This window comes from Megalobrama amblycephala, linkage group LG8, assembly GCF_018812025.1.
Source record: "Megalobrama amblycephala isolate DHTTF-2021 linkage group LG8, ASM1881202v1, whole genome shotgun sequence".
Lineage (NCBI taxonomy): Eukaryota > Metazoa > Chordata > Actinopteri > Cypriniformes > Xenocyprididae > Megalobrama > Megalobrama amblycephala.
The window spans coordinates 17987022-18012149 of record NC_063051.1 but is presented as its reverse complement, the minus strand read 5'-3'; the positions used below and the strand labels follow the sequence as shown (position 1 = coordinate 18012149).

The 25128-nt window shown below is 36.9% G+C and overlaps 1 protein-coding gene across 6 annotated transcripts in view; it reads left to right on the top strand.

Moving 5' to 3' along the window:
* The window catches only part of pex5la (peroxisomal biogenesis factor 5-like a), an 87263-nt gene that overhangs the window by 51474 nt on the left and 10661 nt on the right, over nucleotides 1-25128 (top strand). For 4 of the 6 annotated variants that reach the window (XM_048199776.1, XM_048199779.1, XM_048199781.1 and 1 more), the window contains 6 exons: nucleotides 821-932; nucleotides 5966-6160; nucleotides 6449-6569; nucleotides 9093-9186; nucleotides 9401-9430; nucleotides 12814-12909. In XM_048199776.1, the coding sequence (XP_048055733.1) occupies nucleotides 821-932; nucleotides 5966-6160; nucleotides 6449-6569; nucleotides 9093-9186; nucleotides 9401-9430; nucleotides 12814-12909 (648 nt within the window). The remainder of the gene's footprint in view (nucleotides 1-820; nucleotides 933-5965; nucleotides 6161-6448; nucleotides 6570-9092; nucleotides 9187-9400; nucleotides 9431-12813; nucleotides 12910-25128) is intronic. The other 2 variants (XM_048199777.1, XM_048199780.1) reach the window with 2 other exon arrangements.

The following is a 25128-nucleotide window of genomic DNA, read 5'->3' as shown; positions in this document are numbered from 1 at the left end:
CAGCTGGTGTGATCATCCTTCATGTCTTAAATTATGCAAACAATGGAGATTATCAAATCCAGTTAATAGATTAGCATGCTTCTCTGTATTTACTACATAAATATGCAATATGTAGTAATAAAATAATGAATTTGTCTGCAATGGGGACACACATTAAGCTTAAGGGATCTCTTTAATGTTGTAAATGTGTGTCTCTATCCTGACTAAAGGATTACACTTTCAAAAGAGTGGTAGTTATGGCTGAAAGTGCAGATTTGCTGTAGCCATGCACTGCCCACAAAAGTGCTCTCCTCTGATGAGACTGTGCCATGGCTGAATGAACACTATGAGAACAACCAGATGATGATTGATGTGTTTTTTCCATTCCATTCAGACACAAGGCCACCTCTACGCCAGTCTCTCAAGAGAACATACACACATTCTGTCACATAGCACACATAGTACACTGATGGGGGCTTTATAAAGACAGTCTCACACCTTGTCATAATTATATTCATATACAATTATATTTTAATGGAAAAACAAGCATGACACATAGCTACTATTTGTGATTTTACTGGTCTGCCTTCTCTCTGTTTAAGTGAGAAAGGGAGAGAAAAACATCCTCAGGCTAGAGACGTTTGTCAGAGGGGGGCAAGGTGAGAATTGTCGTCTCAGTCCTGTAAATAGGCAACAGCTGTAAGGGTGGTGACTACCAGCCTTACCAATCACACGCAGAGATGGTTATGGTGCAATGTAGGCTGCAACTCAAACAATAGGAGAACAGGAGGCCAAGTGTATTAATGTAGATCTCATCACACTCTTCTGCTTGATTTTTCAGCTGGTGAGCGAGCAACAAGAGAGCCGTCCCTTGCTGAGCCCTTCTATCGATGATTTCCTCTGCGAGACCAAGTGTGATGGAGCTGCCCGCCCAGTAACCTCTAACACAGCAGGTACCAGAGATACTGACCTTCTTGTACTTCCTCAAAAACTTTGCTTCTCCACTATACTATACTTCACTGCACTATACTATTATGCTATAGTAATTCTGTAATGTTAAAGGATTAGTTTACTTCAGAATTAAAATTTACTGATAATCTACTCACCCCCATGTCATCCTAGATGTCTTTCTTTCTTCAAGAAATTAAGGTTTTTGAGGAAAACATTCCAGGATTTTTCTCCATATAGTGGACTTCACCAGGGTACAATAGGTTGAAGTTCCAAATTGAAGTTTCAATGCAGCTTTACGCAATCCCAGATGAGGGTCTTATCTAGCGAAACAATCAGTCATTTTCTAAAAAAATAATCATTATGTACTTTTTGACCACAAATGCTCATCTTGCACTAGATCTGCGATGCACCACGCATTACGAAGTCACATTGGAAAGGTCAAGCGTGACATAGGTGGAAGTACTTAGCAAGTGTATACAAAGCGAACATGCAAAAAAAGGTAAAACGATGTTGGATGATTTTGAAGTTGGAGAAAATTTGTTTTTCGCTCTACCGCAGAACTTCCGCCTTCATCAAATGTGACCTTTCCAACGTAATTACGTAATGCGTGGCACATCGCAGTGCTAGTGCAAGATGAGCATTTTTGGTTAAAAAGTATATATATATATATTTTTTTTTTAGAAAATGACTGATTGTTTCACTAGACAAAACCCTTATTCCTCATTTGGGATCGTGTACAACCCATTAAAGCTGCACTAAAACTGCAATTTGGACCTTCAAGCCGTTGAAGACCACTATATGGAGAAAAATCCTGGAATGTTTTCCTCAAAACCATAATTTCTTTTCGACTGAAGAAAGACATAAACATCTTAGAGGACATGGGGGTGAGTAAATTATCAGGAAATTTTCATTCTGAAGTGAATTAATCCTTTAACAACATATAATCTCTTTTTTTTACGAACCAAAAACCAACAAGCATAGCAGATTAATTGGATTTTTTTAATCTAAAATATACTACCATTCAATAGTTTGGGGTCAGTCTATAACAGGAATGGAGCTGATTATAGAAATTTATATTCAGGTCTTTAAAGGGAACTGCTGTAATCTTTCAAAGGAACGCCTCTGAATTCAATTATTATTCTCTGGCAGATTCTCCTGAGTGAGCTTTTGATTAATTTTTCATTTTAGCAATAAAAAAAATCACGACTTGCTTTGGTTTAAAACGGCAGAGTTGAATGACTTTAAAAGGGACTTTATTAAGCTAACATTTTCAATTCAGTCACAACATTTACTTAATATAATTAAGTATTGTCAGACTATCATATTATCAACACGAGATATCGCTCATGCTTACGTTTCTACCTAATTAATTCCACACAGATGTCGTCGGCTTTATATACATCTTCAACACTTATTAGCAGAGCTGACAGACACATTACTAAATGAGGAAGTAAGTGGCCTCTTACTTCATGACAGCTGTATTACGTGAAGTTCACACTGAGAGGCTGAGCAAGTAAAACTGTATTTATTTCACTTGCATTCTGTCTTGCCTACACCACAAAGCAATTAAGACAACCTCTCCTACTCCCTATAGAGTATCTTGTTTACTTTCTGATTGTGGAAAATAGCATATTCAATTTACCAACAGATTACGTTTGGAAGATCTTTCGATTTGGTTGTAAAAAAGCAGCAGTCTGCTAATTACTGTGCCTCTGAACATAATGCATATTGAGGTTCAGAAATTACCAGGCAGAACTTTCTGCAATCAAAATGTCACATACTTCACAGTATGAAAGATTTTCAGTCTGTCAAACAAATAGTAAAAGTGCCAGTTATTGATTTATGTGTAGTTGAGTATGTAAGTGCCTGACTTGAAATGTGAAGCCAGAGACGATTACTGAGTAAACACTGCATTAAATTCGTAGTTTCTTGTTGGTACCACTTTAAATGTTTTTGCACAATGTTTATTAATATATGCTGAATTAAACTACATTCTTGAAGAAGAATTTGAATGATTAGTGGAATACCAGGCTTTTTTAAGCTGTGTCTGTCTATAACAGGAATGGAGCTGATTATAGAAATTTATATTCAGGTCTTTAAAGGGAACTGCTGTAATCTTTCAAAGGAACGCCTCTGAATTCAATTATTATTCTCTGGCAGATTCTCCTGAGTGAGCTTTTGATTAATTTTTCATTTTAGCAATAAAAAAAATCACGACTTGCTTTGGTTTAAGTATTGTCAGACTATCATATTATCAAGGCGTCAGGACTCCTATACGTCTTTATTTGAGACGCTTATGAGATTCAAAGCAAGACCAGTGCATTAAACCACACTGAATTTTATCTCACTTTTTAAGCATCTACAAACTAATTAATAATAATAATACACCATCAATGTGTAAGATCATGTAAACTTAAACCTAGATATATTTTTGGTTATTATAACAATTTCAGTACTGGTGGCTTATTCAATGCACACATGCTTATCTGCTTTATCATTTTAACATCAAAATCAGAGAAAAAACTGAGAAAATTCAAGATTTCAAAATGTTTATATTATATATATATATATATATATATATATATATATATATATATATATATATATATATATATATATACACACAGTCAAACCAAAAATTATTCAGACATTTTTTATATTTTTAATATATTTTTACTATTGGGTGCAGGACACAGGCATAGTTCATTTATATAAGTGAGGATAGCAAAATAAAGTAAACTGTGACATATTATACTCAAAAATTATTCATACAGTGGACTACCAGTAAAATTGATAAAACTTTGGAACCAAAAATTATTCACTTTTACCTGACCATGTTTTGCTTAAAGGTACAATTTGTAAGATATTCACAGTAAAATATCCAAAAACCACTAGGCTAGTGTTATATATTTTGTCCAGCTGATTACTAACAATATGTCTAATGTTTTCAACTACTTGTAAATCATGAGAAAATTCCCATTCTAAACAGTGACACGGGGCAGTGCAGTCGCCTGTCAATGACGTCAGTTATCCTTTATTACCGCCTTTACTGACGTAGAAACCACATGACAACAGTGTCGTGGACAAATGCGGAAGTAGTGTCTAGCGTCCAGCAAACCACTAGCTTGCTTCAAGCAGTTCCTTATTTACTTCTTGCACGTTTTATGGTGGATTGTGTTACTTATTTATGGAACATAATTACTGTTTACCATCTGCCGCTGGTTCTGTCGACAAGGACAGCTCCCGTAAACGTAAGCGTACAGGCCAACCAAACGACCCAAGAAGAGTTTGGGACAAGAGGAGAGAAAGAGCGAGGATCAGTATCGGTGTTGCATTTTCTAGATGGAGAGAGCTTCGCGACAAACTTCACCTAGAAAGAGATGCCGATCTCGCTTGTGTTTTACTCGACAGGTGAGTTGTTTTGATTCGTATCTTTACAGAAAACGTATGCCATTATAACGATCAACACGATTAGTATTATGGGGCATACACGCCAAATGCGGGGCATCGCGTCTCTAGACCCGCGCGCGGATGCGTCTGATCCATAGTTTATACATTTATAAAACTTTACCTCATCCGTTAAATCCATGATTTATCTTTCCGTCTGATTGATGGCCGTCAGCGGTTGGGTAGAAGACAGTTATCAAGTTTTATTGTCTAATCATTGAATTCAATCTTTCAATCTATTCATCTTTTTGATAATATTGATGGCTGAGGTTCTTGCACTCTGAGCTTGTTTTAAAGTAAGTAGGGTTTAGAAGATGTCAAAGACAGGTATTTGTCTTGACAGGTATTTGATGTGCAAGCTGGTCCTTGTGTGGTCAGCAGAGACAAAAGCATGTTAACCTGGTTTCAGCTCTGATGTTTGTGCCAGATTTCAGAAGGTGTACTGTCAAGCCCTCAAGGCTTGTGATCATGCAAGCTCTACGCTGGCATCTATATGCAGTACTGACCTGCATGGACATTTTGTCTACTACCTGGTTATGAAGACTTCTGTTCTGCAAGCCAGATGGCTAACAGGAAGGCAGTAGAAGCTGCAGAATATGTCTGTACTGTCTGTTCTAAATGTTCACATACTGGATAATGGGGGGTTCGGCCATCTAAAATTTTTATGCTTTAATCTCACCTAATCACAAAAGCTGACTACATTCCCTCTGAATATTGAATGAACACATTCTTCTCAAACCTTCATCCTCTGCAGCGGAATACAATGTTCTGTAGAGAGTGTTCTTGATAAAGCGTATATACATATATATATATATATATATATATATATATATATATATATATATATACACACACACACACACACACACACACACACTATATCAAACGCTCTTTGTTCTCTTGGAGAGGAACATGCAACATCAAAGATTATTTGGCACAGGCCCCTGAGCTGTCGGAACTGCCTGCTGTCTTTATTGCTGTGATCACGCAGGTAGATAAGTGCCTAGAGCAATAACTAAGCTAGAATATGTTTTTGCTTTCCTTTAAACTCTGGACATTTGGTTGATGACATAATTTGAAACTGTGCAAAAACTTGCTAGTTCACAATTTATTTCTAATGCACAAATGAGACTTCATGACACTGGCTCTCAAATATAAGATAGAACCTTCACCAGGGTTGCCAGGTTTTCACAACAAAACCCACCCAATTGCTACTCAAAACTAGCCCAATCACGTTTCGGGGGGTAAAATCCATGTTTTTGGTGGGTTTCCCCTGGTAAAATTCGCTTTCCAGGGGTTAAATATCATGCTATTTGGGGTTGCTACAACCCACAGATATGAAAAACAACCCACGGCAACAGTGTTCAAGAAAACCGTGGACTTGGCAACACTGACCTTAACCGTCTCAGTTCCTCTTGAACCTTCATTCAATTCACTGAAATGTACTAATGTACTAATCTAGCCTATGCTTGAAACTTGGCATTGGCCATGGGATGCATCCCACTCTTTCAGAACCACTAAACTTTCTGGAGCAGGAAGACAAATAAAAGTAGATGATATTTATTTTCTTTTTGCTTCCTTTGTCCAGTATTGTCCTCCTCTCTGGACTTGCTGGATCTGAGTGAGCCTGGTGAGAGAAGACACAGCAAAGACAGGAAGAGCCCTCTTTCTTCAAAGGGCACGCCATACAGGAAAAAGGCCGATGAAACAGAGCTGATCCAAGTGGATGTTGAACAGAGCACACCCTGTTCCCACACACCTGAAAAAATTTCATTGGACTCAGGTATTAAGCGTCACACAGCTAATGTGAAGGGCTGTTATGCCAAGTTGTTCTCTTGTAAATCAGTCAAGGGAAATCAGATTGTTACACCAATAAAAATTTTCTGGATAGTAATGGATAGTACTTTTTAATTGAGAAGAACATTACGCGATTACATATCATTATGTACTTGCCCTCTTCAATATGTGCATACTGCAAATGCCTCGAACTTTGGTGTTTGTTTGTGTTTTTTTTGGGTTGCATTATGATAATATATCTCTGTCAAACAACATGGCCTCATTTTGTTGACAGTAGCAGTTCCATCTTCATTGGACAAATGGGAAGAACTCAACCCACACCCAGAGAGAAATGGTAGTAGAAAGTGGAAACTTGAGAGAAGACGTTCATCAAAAAATTCTGGTGAATTTGTGTGGTAAGTTGCTGCTCTAAAGAAAAAAAAATGAAATATGAAAATACTCAATTGCTTTGTCTAAAAGATATGAATAAATAGTTTTCAGTAACGTGACTGGCACTGAGACCTGGAGGGCAAAATATCCATAGAACTGCAGCACAGGCCTGTCAATTTTCCATCTGTTTCAAGCCACTAATATTTAGATCACCTCTCAAAAAAAAAACAATAAAAAAACTAATATTTTTTTTTATCAAAACGCGAGTTTGGGCACTTGTGATCCTTATACAGCACCTGCTGCAGTATTTCAGTCACTAAAAACAGCAGGACATTCTAAAACACTTCACATGAAACTTGAACTTAACATGTATACACCTTATCAGTATTGGGAGTAACGCATTACAAATAACTTGAGTTACGTAATCAGATTACTTTTTCAAGTAACTAGTAAAGTAACGCATTACTTTTTCAATTTACAACAAAAGATCTAATTTACTTTTTCAAAAAAGTAATGCAACTTACTTTTTCACATTGACTGACAGCTCTCCTGTCCCCATATTAAGAGAAATAAAGTGCAGAGGTGTTGTGTGCGCTGTGTGAACATGATGCTTATTGTAGTTCTAGACTTAATGTGAGCATGCATTTACTCATCTCACTTGCACGAAAACATTCAGTATTCTTCTAAATGAATAAAAACAGTGAAAAACAATCTCAGAATTTTACGCAAACCTGTAATATGTAATTAACTATATTAAATTACACAAATATACTTTATGTATTTAATCTCACTTTATTAACCAATGTCTTTGCTGCAGATCTAATTCAACCATACTAATAAGCAAAAATGATTTTAGATTAGATTTAGAAATAAGAGTGTTGAACTTCCTTCTCCTATATCCTGTTCTTCTTTAATCTATAATGGCAGCAAAGCTGAAGGGTTAGTTTGAGCTGCGCCCTCTACTGTACAGGAGTGAATTTACATTTCCTTCAGCCTGAGGCTTAATCATTTTACTTTTGGTGTGAAAGGGTCTTAAAGGTCCCGTTCTTCGTGATCCCATGTTTCAAACTTTAGTTAGTGTGTAATGTTGTTGTTAGAGTATAAATAAAATCTGTAAAATTTTGAAGCTCAAAGTTCAATGCCAAGCGAGATATTTTATTTAACAGAAGTCGTCTACATCGAACGGCCAGTTTGGACTACATCCCTCTACTTCCTTCTTTAATGACGTCACTAAAACAGTTTTTTGACTAACCTCCGCCCACAGGAATACACAAAAAAGGGGGCGTGGTCTTGTTGCGCTCCCACGGAGAAGAGCAAGAGTTGCGTTTGTAGAGTGTGTTTGTCGCCATGTCGTCGAAACGCTGTTATTTTAATCCCGCAGTCCAATCACCTTTGTTTGGCCTTCCCAGGGACGCTGTACTTAGAGATCAGTGGTTACAATTTATGTTTAACTCGGTTCCCGAAAATTATAATTGTGGTATCCTTACTGCAATAGTTAATGTTGGACTGCAGTGCACATAATGGCCACAAGAGGGGACTATGTTTATGTATATGGCGGTTTTCCGTATGAGGTAGGCTACTCTTCTGAGTGAGTGCTAACGTTGTACATTTTCTGTCGCTGCTTGTGGAGATTAAAGAGTTCAGTCTCTCGGGAATTATTGTCTTTTGTGTTCATTCGGCACGACACCACAATAATCCACATGTAAAACTATGTGCAGCACACGTTATGGTAAGAGGCGTGACCTTTCCGGGCAAGGAGCGCTCTCTATGGCTCTGGGTGCGCTCAGAGCTGTCGAATCACAACACAGGAACCGCTGGCACAATCAGAACTCGTTACGTATTTCTGAAGGAGGGACTTCATAGAACAAGGAAGTCATCAGCCGGTTGTTATGACAGTGGAAACAGCGGTATACAGATGAGTAAATTATGTGAAAAATACTGTTTTTTTTTACACGCGAAACATGAACACATGTTATATTGCACACTATAAACACAATCAAAGCTTCAAAAAACCACGAAAAACGGGACCTTTAACATCTGCCAAAAATAGAACTTTTTTGTTGTTATTAAAAAAAACAAACAAGCAAGCCCAGCCCAGGTGAGAAAAAAAATAGCACAAAAGTAATGTAATGCATTACTTTTTATGAAAAGTAAATAAGTAACGCAATTAGTTACTTTTTTAGGGAGTAACACAATATTGTAATGCATTACTTTTAAAAGTAACTTTCCCCAACACTGCACCTTATAGTGATGATGCATACTATATACAGGCAAGCAGATGAGCGCAGAAACTCGTTGCGTTTGTATTCTGGGTTCATGTGCTTACATTATCAATAAAGCTGGTGTATATACTGAATTTAGTCTTTTAATATTGCTGCCTTAATACATTAGTACTTAGCACAACCTGGTAAAAAATAACCAGCGGGCAATGGAGGAAAGCCTTGTTTTATCTTGTAGGTGGCCATTCTTATTATGGTGTGATGAGAAAACTATTAATAGGTAGTAGTAGCACCTTTTTTTAACATCAATTTCTTATGACACAACCCCAGGTCTATGGATTGCAAGACTCAGCTAGACACTGCCCCCAGGAACTCCCTGGAGGTAAATAATAAAGTAGAGGCCGAAGCAGTACCAGTAACTCAAGTAAGTGCAACACCAAGCAACACTTATTGCTCTTTTTATGAGTCATGATCATTTGTACATATGTCAGTAACTTTCACATGTTATTTCCCATGTGTCCCACATTTGTAGTGTTGTCAAACATTATTATAAGTCCATCCACTTAAACTGTGAATGGTTTGTCACTCAATTCATTGTGGAACATTCTGTGCTAATGTCTAGAATTCTTTATTTTCAGCTTAACAGGCAATATGTTAGTGGAAGACACGTAAGCCTCTCTGTGCACTCTTTGTATGAATCGCTGAATGGTCTATGCATTTGCACCATGGCAACAGCATCACCACCAAATTCAATAGAAAAAAGACCAAACCTTTTTGGCAATACTTGAGCTACATTCATGGCAAATAATGAACTGAAGTGGTGATTTTGTGGTGGGTCACAGTTTGCAAGCACTTTCAAATTTGTTGTGGTGCTACAGGGTACAAATGTTACACGCTTTTCCCCCCAGTGAAGCATGCAGGTCTGTTGTATTGCTATCTATCATGATTAGATTATTAGAAAATTAATTATTGGCCAGCCACTGTCCTATATCAACGTCGGATGTTGCCCCAGTTTGCTTTGGAAGAAGGCATAAAACTGAAATTACACCAAATATATAGTTTCCAACAGTGGTTGCCTCCTCCAGTACCTTTAATTTGCTCCTCTGGTTTGTAGACGGGTTAAAATGTCATGTGGTGCGACTTCCCAAAAACGTATCAATACACTACCTTTCTAAAGTTTGGGGTCTATAAGATTTTTTAATGTTTTTGTCTCCTAACTTGCAGTTATTTGATCAAAAATATGATAAACATTACATTTAAAAATTACATTTAAAACATTTATTTAAAAAAAATAATGATTAATGTTTCTTTATTATGGACACTGTTATACTAGGGGGGTGTAACAAAATATCGTGTCAAAATATATCACAATACAAAAATGCAACAATATGTATTGTGCATAGTGACAATATGTATTGTGTATAGTTCACCAAAAATGAAAATTAATGTGTGAGAAAAAATTCAAGTTTACAGAGTTTTAGTGTCAGTACTACATTAAACTACTATATATAATGTTGAATATAATGCATAATAATGCAATGGGGAATATTTGTGTGTCCTAATAATGCCAAATATCTTATGTTACCAGTAAAAGTGGCCTAAAATAAAAAAAAAGCGTCTAAAATAATTCTGTATTTTCAGCTTAAGAATCATGAAATATTTTTATTCTGGTGTCACCATTGTCCTGTTCATTTGGGTTACCAGCACCAAATCCAAGCCTATTCATTTTCACCTCAATGTAGTACCAAATTTAGCATTTTAATCAACAGTACATTTTTGTTAACCTTTTACCATATGTCTTGGAGTATAACGATACCGTACATCACTGACCCATATATACTTAAACCTTACATTAGGAGTACAGGTACATTTTTCTTACATGACTTAAGACTAGTCATGATGAAGCAATCATTACGCTTGTGAGCTGCATGGTTCTAAAAACATCGAGCTCAAATTGTCTTTTGGCCATGAGGTGCAGTGGAAATGGAATGTGTAATGTTAAAGGTAATTGTTGCACTGACACAGGGTCTGACAGGGCACATTAAATGTAATTATACAGAGCTGCACCAGCACAATGAAGCAAGACCAATTGTCCTTTTTGAGGCCTCCATTATAGCCTCCTGTATGAAATCCGTTTAACTTGGTAACCTTGGTAATTGATTAATATCCAATGAGGCAGGTGGCAAATACTTCATCGTATTCCTTTGATTCAGTCTGCCTGGAAGGCTTTGTTATGCCGAGAATGAATTGGGGGAATGGAAGTTTTCCTTTGATAGCTCAGCACTTGACATTTAGAGTGACCTAAGAACAAGATACAAATACAGAGGGTGAATTTTAAAGGGTAACTTTATGATTACATTATTCATTAAAATGACAAGCAACTTTAAAGTTTAAGGAGCACCAAAAACATTATTGTTAATGAAAATGCAACAACTAGGGCCATCAATGTAACATGTTAATTTAGTGTGACTAATTTTTTTAAAAAGACACAATTAAAAAGTAGCACAATTAATCATGCCCCCTTGCCTGTACATTAATTTTGCAGTAAGGAATTTTGCTACCATCAGAGCAATTTAAAGACAGCTAGTTGGAAGATATATGCAATTATTTATGGAATATCCTGTAATTAATTTGATTAAAGAGTTAGGTCACCCAAAAATGAAAATAATGTCATTTATTACTCACGCTCATGTCGTTCTACACCCGTAAGACCTTCGTTCATCTTCGGAACACAAATTAAGATATTTTTGATGAAATCCGATGGCTCAGTGAGACCTCCATTTCCAGCAATGTCACTGCACCTCTAAAAGATCCAGAAAGGTACTAAAAACATATTTAAAACAGTTCATGTGAGTACAGTGGTTCAACCTTAATGTTATGAAGCGACGAGAATACTTTTGGTGTGGCAAAAAAATAAAATAATGATTTTTCAACAATATCTAGTGATGGCCGATTTCAAAACACTGCTTCAGAGCTTTGCGGATCACGTATGAAACAGTGTGCAAAACTGCTGAAATCACGTGACTTTGGCGCTCCGAACCACTGATTCGATTCGTAAAGCTCTGAAGCAGTGTTTTGAAATTAAGCGACGGGGATACTTTTTGGTGCACGAAAAGTATCCTCGTCGCTTTATAATATTAAAGTTGAACCACTGTACTCACATGAACTGTATTAAATATGTTTTTAGTACCTTAATGGATCTTGAGAGGTTCAGTGACTTTGCTGGCAATGGAGGCCTCACTGAGCCATCAGATTTCATCAAAAATATCTTAATTTGTGTTCCAAAGATAAACGAAGGTCTTACGGGTGTGGAATGACATGAGGGTGAGTAATAAAAGACATTATTTTCATTTTTGGGTGAACTAACCCTTTAATTAATTGACACCCATAGCAATAAACTAATATTAAAATATTGTATAGCGTTTTATAGTGTTTGTTTTAACATCTGAAGCCGTCAGCAAATGTAAACAGAAGGTTCTTATTATTTATCATGCCCATATGTCACCTTCTAAATTTGAAACCTCTCCAGATGAAGCCTTTATGACTCTGAAAAAATAAAACCCCTGAGATCTTAGTGTTGTGTTTTATTTTGCAGTAAGCTTGATTTTCATTGCTGTGTGAAATACACACAGCAGTGTAGTCAAAATGAATGGCTTTGCCGCATGTGAAGCATGTCTTCAGGTGTACAGTGCTGAAAATGGTGTGTATTTGACGATTCATGCTGAGCAAAGTCTCCTACCATGCTATTTTCAGATTTGCATACTGAGAAAAATGTGCAGGGCAGCACGTTGTGCATGACAAGCCAGTCCAGAGCCATTATGAGTGTGAGAACATTAAGAGTGGACAGAAAGATCTCAAAAGAGTGAAAGTGAGAAAGAGAGAGAGAAAAAGAAAGAAAACAAGAAGACCCTGTGCTGCTAATGCTGGCATTTCTCCTGGCCTCTGGCATCAGGGGTTTGGCAAGGGCAGGGCCTTTTTTCCTGTCAGAGTGATTGAGAGATGGCTGACAAACTTTTCTCTGAATCCCCCTTTGTGTGCATGTGTTTGACAGGGCCGCTTGAGCAAAGACCAACGGTGGGGTAGCACACTGCTGTCCAGAAACCAGTCTCTGGAGGAAGAGTTTGAGAGAGCTAAGGCAGCAGTGGAGGTAAGCCAAAAGCTTCTATTAAAGATGTCTATGTGCATCACAAACATTGCCTCATGGGTCATGAGCATTAATGGGCAGTGTCTATAAACTAGTAGTTATCCAATATATCGCCATGGCCTGTATATAGGCCAATATTTCGCATTTTTTTAATTATCAACATCGGCCGATACGTTTTTCTGTTTGACTGATGGGGCGGCTGCAGGACTTTTATTTTGAAGGCACTGAGAACACCAGCACTTGTTGTATTCATGTCATTTTCGCTGTTTCACTGTTCATGTCTTCGGTAGAGATGCTTTACAGCTGAATTTGTTTCATATTTGATTCATTTTGCAACATTAACACTGTTATTTTCCCATTTATTACTTTGAAGCTGCTTTGACAAAATCTGTATTGTATAAAGCCATATGTAAATGTAATTTGACGTGTGTCGCGGCTGGGTTGCAAATAAAGTCGAAAGCAGGATCTATTAGCAGCAGTAATGGTTTTATTTAGCATAGAACGCAGGAGTCATGGAAACAGAACAACTCAGTTTAACGTAGAACGGACAATTGAACAAAGGAAACTGAGGACTTAAGTACACAGAGGTAAACAAGGGAACTAAATGAACCACAGGCAGTGGCGTAACTTTGTTTTAAAAAGTGGGTGGTACAGGTATGTTTGTGGTGGTGGGGGGGTGTATTGTAATTGTATCATTACAATAATAAATGCACAAAATGTATTGACATAGACCTCACGTTTAATATGATAGTTTCGTCCTTATATCTACTGTAATACAATATATAGTTATTTACATTAACCAATAAATACGTGGATCCGCATTTAATGTTAGAATGTCCTGATGGACTAGAGGTAGAATTTTTGTTCAGCGTGCCAGAGGTTCTGGGTTCTAATCCGCCCTTGTGTAATTTATTTTTTTTTTTCTCATTAAAATCAAATATGTTCATCAGTGATTGTATATCAAGAGCAGGGACACGTTTATGTGCATTTTGTTTTGTGATTTCACTGGAACGAATAGAGTCTCTGGCAGCAATAGCGTTAAGCGATAGATTAAAGCGCTCGTCCGTGTGAAGACTGCGCAGTGTGTGCGAGCGCCAAGAGAACACTATTGCGCCACTGTTAACAGCGGCAACAAGCACTCAACATGATTTCAAAAACAACACATCCCAGCGCCAGATCGCCTATTATTTAACACAAAGAAACGAATTGCTAATCAACTAGTGATGTTTCTTTTGTATTAGTATACATCTGTGCCGCGAGATGTTTCAAAAAGTGGTGGGGACATGTCCCCGCAAATTACGCCTATGACCACAGGTGAACACATGCAAGTAACACATGCAAACTAAGGGGCCATTTACACAACACCGTTTTCAACTAAAAATGGAAAACTTTTTATGCGTTTTGGCCGTTCATTTACACAACAACAGCCTGAAAATGTGCACGTTTTTGAAAACGGTCTAAACAACAAAAACGCTAATCTGCGAAAACGATGATGACATGCACATGTGTCTGTGAAGTTTCAGGTCAAAATACCTCATAGATTTTTTTTTTATTAATTTTTTTAACTGTCTATTTTGGGGCATCATTAACTATGCACCGATTTACCCCTTTAAATCGCGCGCTCCCTGCTCCCCCGAGCTCTCGACTATAAAACAGTGCATTTACAAAGTTCACACAGCTAATATAACCCTCAAATGGATCTTTACAAGATGTTCGTCATGCATGCATGCTTCGGATCATGTGAGTATAGTATTTATTTGGATGTTTACATTTGATTCTGAATGAGTTTGAGGCTGGGCTCCGTGGATAACGGGCTAACATTACACACTGTTGGAGAGATTTATAAAGAATGAAGTTGTATTTGTGCATTATACAGACTGCAAGTGTATAAAAATGAAAATAGCGACGCATCTCTTGTCTCAGTGAATACAGTAAGAAACGATGGTAATTTTAACCACATTTAACAGTACATTAGCAACATGCTAACGAAACATTTAGAAAGACAATTCACAAATATCACTAAAAATATCATGTAATCATGTATCACGTCAGTTATTATCGCTCCATCTGCCATTTTTCGCTATTGTTCTTGCTTGCTTACCTAGTCTGATGATTCAGCTGTGCACAGATCCAGACGTTAATACTGGCTACCCTTGTCTAATGCCTTGAACATGAGCTGGCATATGCAAATATTGGGGCGTACATATTAATGATCCCAACTTTTACGTAACAGTCTGTGTTATGTTGAGATTCGCCTGTTTTTCGGAGGTCTTTTAAACAAATGAGATTTACATAAGAAGCAGGAAGCAATGGAGTTTGAAACTCAATGTATGTCTTTTCCATGTACTGAACTCTTGTTATTCAACTATGCCAAGGTAAATTCAATTTTTGATTCTAGGGCAACTTTAATGCTTATAGTCTAGTTTGACCGTGGCTTAACTTCATCATTACTCAGATATTTTACCTTTAGTAAAAATAGTATATCACTTTAATTTGCACTTTTTGTGAATAGCATCTTTCACTATTTGCACTATTTGTTGCTATAATACTTGGTGCAAATAGTATCTACTGCCTTTTTTTTTACACCTGGTGTACTGTATTTACAGCCAATGCTGCATTACTGTAATATTGTTCCAAAGTCAACAGACAAAGATGGAGTCTACAGACATTTTCCACTTTTTCTATCCTGGTTTAATTTGCAGTATTCAGCAGAGTGGATTTAAATAAACTAAAAGGATTGAACTAGAGCTGAGAGTACTACACTCATTTTAGCCAAAAGCATTATTCAGTTAATTAAAATGTTTTTGCTTTTGTACACTCTTTGGGAAGGCAACCCACCAATGGCTTACTTATACAGTAGATATTTCTGAACATAATAGATAGTGCACTCAAAAATAAAAAAAATCTGTAAATCATTTATTCATCCTCATGTTGTCCCAAACCTGTATGACTTTCTTTCTTCTGTGGAACATTTTTTTTTTTCCCATAAAAGAGAAGTCAACAGTCAACAATACTCTTCTAAATATCTTGCTATGTTCCACAGAAGAAAAAAGTCATACAGTTTTCGAATTACATGAGGATGAGTAAATTATGATGGAATTTTCAGTTTTTGGATGACCTACAGTATCACTTTAAATTTGGATTGAAGAAAATATAGTAAGATCGAAAGAATCAACATGAAGTAACTTGGTCTGCCCTCTACTGCTAAAATAAATGTTTTAATAAGGCCTCACCTTTGTGGCTTTGGAGGAGTTGAAAACCGTCTGCTGTCACGAGTACAATGTGATGCTAATTAGCCTCACTCAATAATTGATTGATTATAATGTCATCACTGTTGCTCGTGGAATAAGTTGAACCATATAATAACTTTCCATTGCTCAATGAAAGCAGAAAATAGGCCAGTCATGCAGCATCAGGTGGCAGAGGAGAAGGTATTGTGTTTTCAGAAACTAGATATGGGCTAATTCAGCTGGAGACCCTGCTATCCACCATCAGTTCCTCTGCTTCAGTGATCACAACCGCTGATTCATTGGAAGAAATTACTCTAAGGCCTGTCACTCAGACACAATATCGCTTATTCAACCAGAAAGCAATTTTTTGATATAACAGCTACATTTATATCAGTATTTTCAGCAGTTGTGCTTGGGTAAGAGAGTCTTTGAAATTTTTATTTTATTTCAGTTTCCAATACACAAAATAGCAACCAAAACTTGCAAATAAAAATCATGTATATAATCACAATGTCATAATACTACTTAGTGCTGTGTTAAGAGTCCTCACTGCTTAATTGTTTATGTTGTTCTGATGCCTTTCAGTTGTTGCACTTATAAGAAGCCAGCTATTGTATTACATGTGTTGCAGAGGTAGAGTTCTAAACACGGGGCAAAAACATGGGGGATCTGTAAGAACAGATGAATAATGGAGGAGGAAGGGCACATCTAAAAGTGAGAGCAGTACTTACAGTGTGAAGAACCAGTCAGTGCAGATTTTGTACTGTGCACAGAATCACTGGTTATGCTGTAGCCCTCAAGACAGCGGCTATTACAGCTATAGGGCTAAGATGATGTTCGGTTTGGAAGGGAGTTGGAGGGGGTGGGACTTAGTGTACAGTAAGTAGTGATTCTAAGGCTGCAATGCACAATTGGAGAGTTGATCGATAGCACCATCCTTGAGTTTCGATCATTACGGGAACTCTGGCCTGCACACTGAGAGCTGCCCTTCTGCCTCCAGCCCCCCTATAACTGCATATATTTAATATGATTATTAGCTGAACGGAGTCCTGAATTATCCAGAAAGCTACTTTATGGGACAGTGAGGCCAGTTTCCAATCATTTTTATTGGTTGATGTGCTGCATGAAGAAATACCTTGGAGCCTAAAATGAACTGAAATGGAGAATCACTGGGCTGGTCTGATTACTGAGCAGTGAATAAAGAGACAAGATAGATGGAAAATATATTTTATGCCCCAGAGTCTTAGGGGAGGATGTTGGGATGCCGGAAACAGAATACCACTGAAATTATGCTACTCTTTTTAGAAACAGGCAGACAGCAGAGGTCCATGCCGGATGTTGGCTGACTCTGTGCTGGTCAGGGCCAAATATAACACAAAGGTGTGTTAAATGCAAGGATTTATGCTGTGAATAACAGCGTATTTCATAAATTGTGAATATAATGATGTATAAATACCATGTGCCGGCAGGGAACCTATTGGGTCATTAAGACCTGTCACTTCCAAACAATAATAGCATTTATTTCACAAAGAAAGAACAGTATGATTGATTATATAGGATTTAGCTTTACAATAGCACACTTCCAGTAACTCAGAATCCATCATCTGATCCTTTCCATCTTCTAACATGTTGGACGTTTCAAATGATGCAAAATGACAGGGATCGGTTTTAACAGCAGGACTTGACAGCTTGTCGATTCTTTTTTTATATGCTCAGCAAACCAAACTCTCACACAGAAAGTTCCTGCTTTTCGTGGGGGAAATACAGCTACTTAAGGAGCAGTAGAGTAATGCGGTTACATGATCAGTTCTGTCCTGCAAACATTTTTGGTAAGACTTTATTTTACAGTGTCATTGTTACACATGTAGTTACTGTAGTAATAACTATAAAATATGCATATTTACATGCAATTAACCCTAAACCAAACCCTCACCCCAACCCTGAACCTTTAGTAAGTACATGCAGTTAACTGTTATTACTCAGTACTTAAATGTATAATCACACTGTAATACTGACACCTTAACATACTTTTTTTTTTATTTAGTTAAGTAATTATGATGGATATTAAATCGCAAATATGAATGTAATATTAATATGTAGTAAGTACAACAGGGACTACTTCAATTTGTCCCTTGACAGTTTTGCTGACTCATATATTCAAAACTCTGTCAGAAGATATTGTTCAGAAGTTTATTAGAAGCCTCACTGGATGACTTTTGTATTTATATGACTTCTTTGTATGAGTGTCACGCTCAAGTTTTTAATTGTTTGTCACGTCTGTCTTAGGGGGTTTTATCATTCCAATCATGAACTGACCCTTGGTCTCTTATAGTTTGTAATTATGAGATGAATATATTCACTTGCTCCTCTATTAAAGAGTTAGTCTTTGAGAGAGTTCAAATAATTCTTTGCATCCACCACCCCAACTTTTTCCTATTCTGGACAGCAAGTCAAACTTGTCCACATCCCTCTTATACACTATATGAATGTGTAAAGGTATTATTTTATAAACTAACAATTGTATTTGATGGGCATTCACTCTTTACAAGTTAGATTTATCCTTAAAACTTTACCAACGTAAAAAGATTAAATTCAAGATATATTTTCGGAAAAAAAAAATTCTATATCTTATAGTTATGCTTCTAAGGTAAATGTTTAAGGTTCCCAAGAACTTTTTTTAAAAAGATGTAATATAAGTCTAAGGTGTCCCCTGAATGTGTCTGTAAAGTTTCAGCTCAAAATACCCCATAGATTTTTTTTAATTCATTTTTTTAACTACCTATTTTGGGGCATCATTATAAATGACCCGATTCAGGGCTACTGGCCCTTTAATTCTCATGCTCCACGCCCACGGAGCTCGTGCTTGCCTTGAACAGTGCATAAACAAAGTTTACACAGCTAATATAACCCTCAAATGGATCTTTACAAAGTGTTCGTCATGCATGCAGCATGTATGCATCGGATTATGTGAGTATTGTAAACTGTTATATTGTTTACATTTGATTCTGAATGAATTTGAGGCTATTCTCAGTGGCTAACGGCTAATGCTACACTGTTGGAGAGATTTATAAAGAATGAAGTTTTGTTTATGAATTATACAGACTGCAAGTGTTTAATAATGAAAATAGCGACGGCTCTTGTCTCCGTGAATACAGTAAGAAACGATGGTAACTTTAACCACATTTAACAGTACATTAGCAACATGCTAACGAAACATTTAGAAAGACAATTTACAAATATCACTAAAAATGTCATGATATCATGGATCATGTCAGTTATTATTGCTCCATCTGCCATTTTCGCTATTGTTCTTGCTTGCTTACCTAGTCTGTTGATTCACCTGTGCAGATCCAGACGTTACTGGCTGCCCTTGTCTAATGCCTTTTATAATGTTGGGAACATGAGCTGGCATATGCAAATATTGGGGTCGTACATATTAATGATCCCGACTGTTACGTAACAGTCGGTGTTATGTTGAGATTCGCCTGTTCTTCGGAGGTCTTTTAAACAAATGAGATTTATATAAGAAGGAGGAAACAATGGAGTTTGAGACTCACTGTATGTCATTTCCATGTACTGAACTCTTGTTATTTGACTATGCCAAGATAAATTAAATTTTTCATTCGAGGGCACCTTTAGGTAAAGCATGTTTAGGTAATTTTACTGGAAACTAACACAGAAGTACTAATAAAGAACTATTTTACAGGGGTAAAGCATGTGATTTTGTGTACTGTCCAAATAGAAATAAAGGTCTCAAACTTGTGAACCAAAGGGCATTCTATTTCAGCAACAAAGACCAATTAGAAAAGACTTTCTCACCCCAGTGGAACAGCATGGCCTTGATCATGTGTCTGTTGTTTGAAAATGAGGAAGACCGAGCACTGACCCCCTTTGGAGCCATCAGTTAAGGCCTCTGCCATGGCCTGCTGAGCTCCTGACAGAATTTCAGACTTTTTTGCACTTATAGAGCTGTATCAATCTCTCAAGGGATCTACAATGCAGTTTGAGGTAAGAGAACTCTAAAGGAAAGATGCCAGTCTTAAATGACAGACAATGTCACATGGGTGTTCAGGAATGCTTTTTCTGTGCCCCTTGCACAGTAACAGCTTCAGGGTATGTCATAACAGCTCTCGCTATTCTTCATGGATTTTTTTCAGTGTTTCTGACTGTATATTTCAGTGAAACATGTTTTTAGAAATAGTCCAGGTGCTTTGCACAAAATAGGTGACCAAAGTTGTTAATGTAATAGTTCACCCAAAAATTATTTTTCTCTCTGTGGAGCACAAAAAAAAGGAGGATTTGGAAGATAATTTTGGTGACTGGAGCTTTCAAAGATGCTTTCAGGATTGGTGAAGAAATCAATTAGACTGCTGTTGTGAACCAGATTAAACCAATTCATTGATTCAAAGGGACAATTCATGAATCAGACCTCACAATTACTTTTATTAATAACTATTCATGATTTTCGGTGAAGAACGACTTAAATTTTGGGACTTGCATTTCCTTACTCAAACCTATCATATGGATTAGAAGACTTGAAAACTTGTGCAAACTGTATGAGCTACTTTTGTGCAGTGTTATTTTAATATTATTTATTAAATGCTATTTTAGTAGTACTTAATATTTCAGCTTTTATTTTTATATTTTACATTTAAATTTATGAAAGTCTTTTTTTGTAAACAAATGTAGAGGACTCTATAATTTAGAAATAGAACAATTGCGAAAAACATGCTGGATTAAAAAAAAAAATGTCTCCGATATGTTCGGTGAAGATGTGTGCTGTGAAGGATGTACTTAACACAAATGTTCTGGCTATTAAAAAGTTCAGTCGGGCAGTCTTTCTCTGGATGAGAGATAATGAGTCTTCAACTTTGACCTTTGACTAGTTGGATTGTCTCTGTGCTGAGCTGTTGGGGGGAAGAGGGGGTGGGTCATACAATTACCGTAATTGGCCACTTAGTGAAGCTGTTGCCCATCATAAAACACGGAGGGCCATTTATCTCCTCAACAAAAGATGTCATTGAACAAAATAACATCTCATCAACTTTCAGTCGCACAACATTCTTTGAAAACCCTCATCATAAATACAATCTCTGAGGGAATCAAGCCATAAAGGTTTTTGAAAAGCAGATAGCTCTCTTACATCAGTGCTTTTCAAGTGAATATGAGCCATAATGAAGTAATACTGGGACCTGTATTGATTGGTTGGTGACTTCAACAAATACTCCTGTCGCTTCTGTTTTTATAACAGTAATGTTATGTATTATGACAGTAATGTGTGAGGTTTTGATAAACAAGTATAACATGAATATATGTCAATATATGTTTTACATACAGTCAAACCTAAATTTATTCAGACACCTTGAACATTTCATTCATTAATACAGTTTATTCACTATTAAAAAAAAGGGTAATAAAATATGAGTTAAACTGTGTCAGAAAAAAATCATCTTAATTATGTCAGATTATGATAAGTCTCTTAGTCATTTTTGGTTCCAATTTTATTTAATCAATTTTACTGGTATTCAACTGTATGAAGAATTTTTGGGTATAATATTTCACAGTTTATATAATATATATTATTATTATTAACATTTCAAAATATTTTTCAACCATTTTGTCCTTTTGCTTAAAATCAAAGTGTTTTAGTGCAGTCAGCTCGCTGACTAATGCTATCTGAAAGTAATTTATTTATTTTTTTGATTAATCAAACCCTTTAGATGAGATTTCCAAATGTCCTAGATGGCTGAGAGCTGAATGATTGCTTGCGTGGCTGTGTAAGTCTCCTCTTGCCATCAATATTCATGCACAGTGATTCATTATTCAGATTGCTGAGCACAGAGAGTTCAGAGGCATGTTGATACAGATTTGAGACATTCATAAGTGTGGCACACCTGCAGAGACTCAACTAAAGACTAAGATTTACCCAGAGCATGATTTTACGGAGACATTTCATTTATTTTATTTTTATTTTTTTGCAGCTGGTTGCAGATAAAATTTCTAGTTGGATTAAATACATTCTGTGAATTAATGAATTAAAATGGTATTTCAGCATCTCTAAAGTTTTTGACCAGTATGTTTCCTGTGAATCCATGACCTTGATGAATTTCAGGAATTGCATCACTGTAATGTCACCAAAGGTTTTATAAGTGTGTGTGTGTGTGTGTGTGTGTGTTTGTGTACAGTGCTCAGCGTAAATGAGTGCACCCCTACACACAAAAGTAACATTTTAAACAATATCTCAATGAACACAAAAAACATTTCCAAAATGTTGACAAGACAAAGTTTTATATAACATCTGTTTAACTTATAACATGAAAGTAAGGTTAATAATATAACTTAGAGAACAAAATTTTCAGTTTTACTCAAATTAGGGTGATGCAAAAATGAGTACACCCCACTGAAAGTCTCTGGAGCACAGCTAAATTTTAGACTACAAATGTCTAATTTAACAAGAATCCAACCACAGGTGAGCCTAATTATTCATTACACAGGTGTCCAGCAGACAGCTGACTATAAAAGGGTGTTAAAACCCCTTCCCATTTCATACTGTCAGCAATGGCACCACATGGAAGAGAAATGTCAAAGACCAGAGAAAGAAAATAATTTCTTTACACCAGAAAGGTGAAGGCTACAAGAAGATCAGCAAAGCTTTACTTATCAGTCAGAATACTTTAGTAAAAGTGGTACAAACATTTAAAAAAGATGGAACTGCAACCATCTCACAGAGACGCCCAGGTCATCCATGGAAGTCGACAGGAGCATCTTCTGATAAGAAGGATTGAAGAAAATCGGCATGCAAGTTCACTGCAGTTATCTAAAGAAGTAGAAAGCCAAACTGGGGTGACTATTTCCAGTGACACAATACGGTGTACACTGCAGAGGAATGGCAGGCATGGGTGCCGTCCACGAAAGAAGCCTCTCCTAAAGCCCAGGCACAAAAAAACCTGCCTAGAGTTTGCCAGGGCCCATGCTGACAAAGATGAAGACTACTGGGACTCTATACTCTGGAGTGATGAGACCAAGATAAATGTTTTTGGAACTGATGGCTTCAAAACAGTATGGCGTCGCAAAAGTGAGGAATACAAAGAAAAGTGCATGGTGCCTACAGTGAAACATGGTGGTGTCAGTGTCCTTATGTGGGGCTGCATGAGTGCTGCTGGTGTCGGGGAGCTGCATTTCATTGATGGCATCATGAATTCACAGATGTACTGCTCTATACTGAAAGAGAAGATGCTACTATCACTCTGTGCCCTTGGTCGTCGTGCACTTTTCCAACATGGCAATGATCCTAAACACACATCTAAGGCCACTGTTGGATTTCTGAAGAAGAACAGGGTGAAAGTGATTCAGTGTCTCCTGATCTGAACCCAATCGAACACTTATGGGGAATTCTGAAGAGACAAGTTGAGCATCACTCTCCATCCAGCATCCAGTCTCTAAAAGAGGTCATTCTTGAAGAATGGAAAAAGATAGATGTTGCAAAATGTCGCCAACTTGTTCACTCCATGCCTAGAAGACCTGGTGCTGTCATTACAAAATCAAGTACTAGATGTAGTAGTTTTTGTTGTGGGGTGTACTCATTTTTGCATCACCCTAATTTGAGTAAAACTGAAAAATGTGTAATCTAAGTTATATTATTAACCTTACTTACATGTTATAAGTTAAACAGATGTTGTATTAAACTTAGTCTTGTCAACATTTTGGAATTTTTTTTGTGTTCATTGAGATATTGTTTAAAATGTTACTTTTCAAAGGTGTACTCATTTACACTGAGCACTGTGTATATATATAGCAGAATTAATATTACAATCCATTAGAAAAACCATCAGTTTCTTTAGTCTAACACACCCTTCTTTAAAAGGGGTAGGGATACTTAAAGCATCAAATAATGAGACTAAGTTTGATACTTGCATGTCTGTCCCATTTGAATAAAACTGCCCTAATGGAATTTGTTGAGGCTCCATTTGATCTTTGCTGATGTTATCTTGATGAGAGAGAACCAACTGGGGTCAGAGGATCCTTGGTGAATAGAAAAACAAGGCCACAGCCTGGCACAAACTTAGGGCTCCTTAGAAGACTTCTAGCTCAGCATCATCTTCACATCAGAGTTTCTCAGAATCCAAGACCGCATGATCTTGTGATCAGTTTGAAGATGCCACACCCTCTGGAGGTGTGTGAGCCAAAAAGAAGTTGTTCCTTTGGAGGGAAACTTTACGATCCTTTGTCCTCAGGTATTTGCATATGTAATTTGATTGGGTGTTTAAGAGAAGAACCTTCAAGATTCTTATAATACTAATATGTTGCATAGGTATCAACATATAATATACATGATCGTGTAGTTATTAAGAATGATATACTATATGCAATCTTGATTAATCGAGTAATACTAACACATGCATTCAAGGATTAATACATAGACAAAGAATGATCACATAGTGAATTCGAATACACGTTGATACATTTCTCAATTGGTAATATATAAAATATATATATAGGGTTAAAAGGGTTTATTTGTCCTTTTCAATGAGAATTAAGTGAGAGTCAAAACTCTGCAAATTCCTTCTGGTCATAAACCTTATCTGTGTTACCACAGTAACCAGAGGCCTGGTGTTAGCGGCATTTGGGGTGTTAGTTGCAGTTTTAGGGGATGGGTTCACAGAACTGTGTTGGGAGAGTGAGTTTTCTTGATTATTCATTAAATATAATGAATAATTGTGTGTCTGTGTTACATATCCCGTGTCGTCCGGACTCCATTTCCCACTATCCTCCTGTTCTCCACCTGCACTCACTTCCCTCGCTCTCCCCACATATGATCATCATACCTGGACCACCTCGTCAGCACTCCCTATATATGGACTCACTCCCTTCACTCCTTGTCTGTTCTAATGTTAACTCATGTGTTTGGATGTTGTCTCTCTCTGTTATATGAATAAATACCCATTTGCTTGTGGAAGTCCGTGAACGCCTTGTCTCTACAACACCGACACGT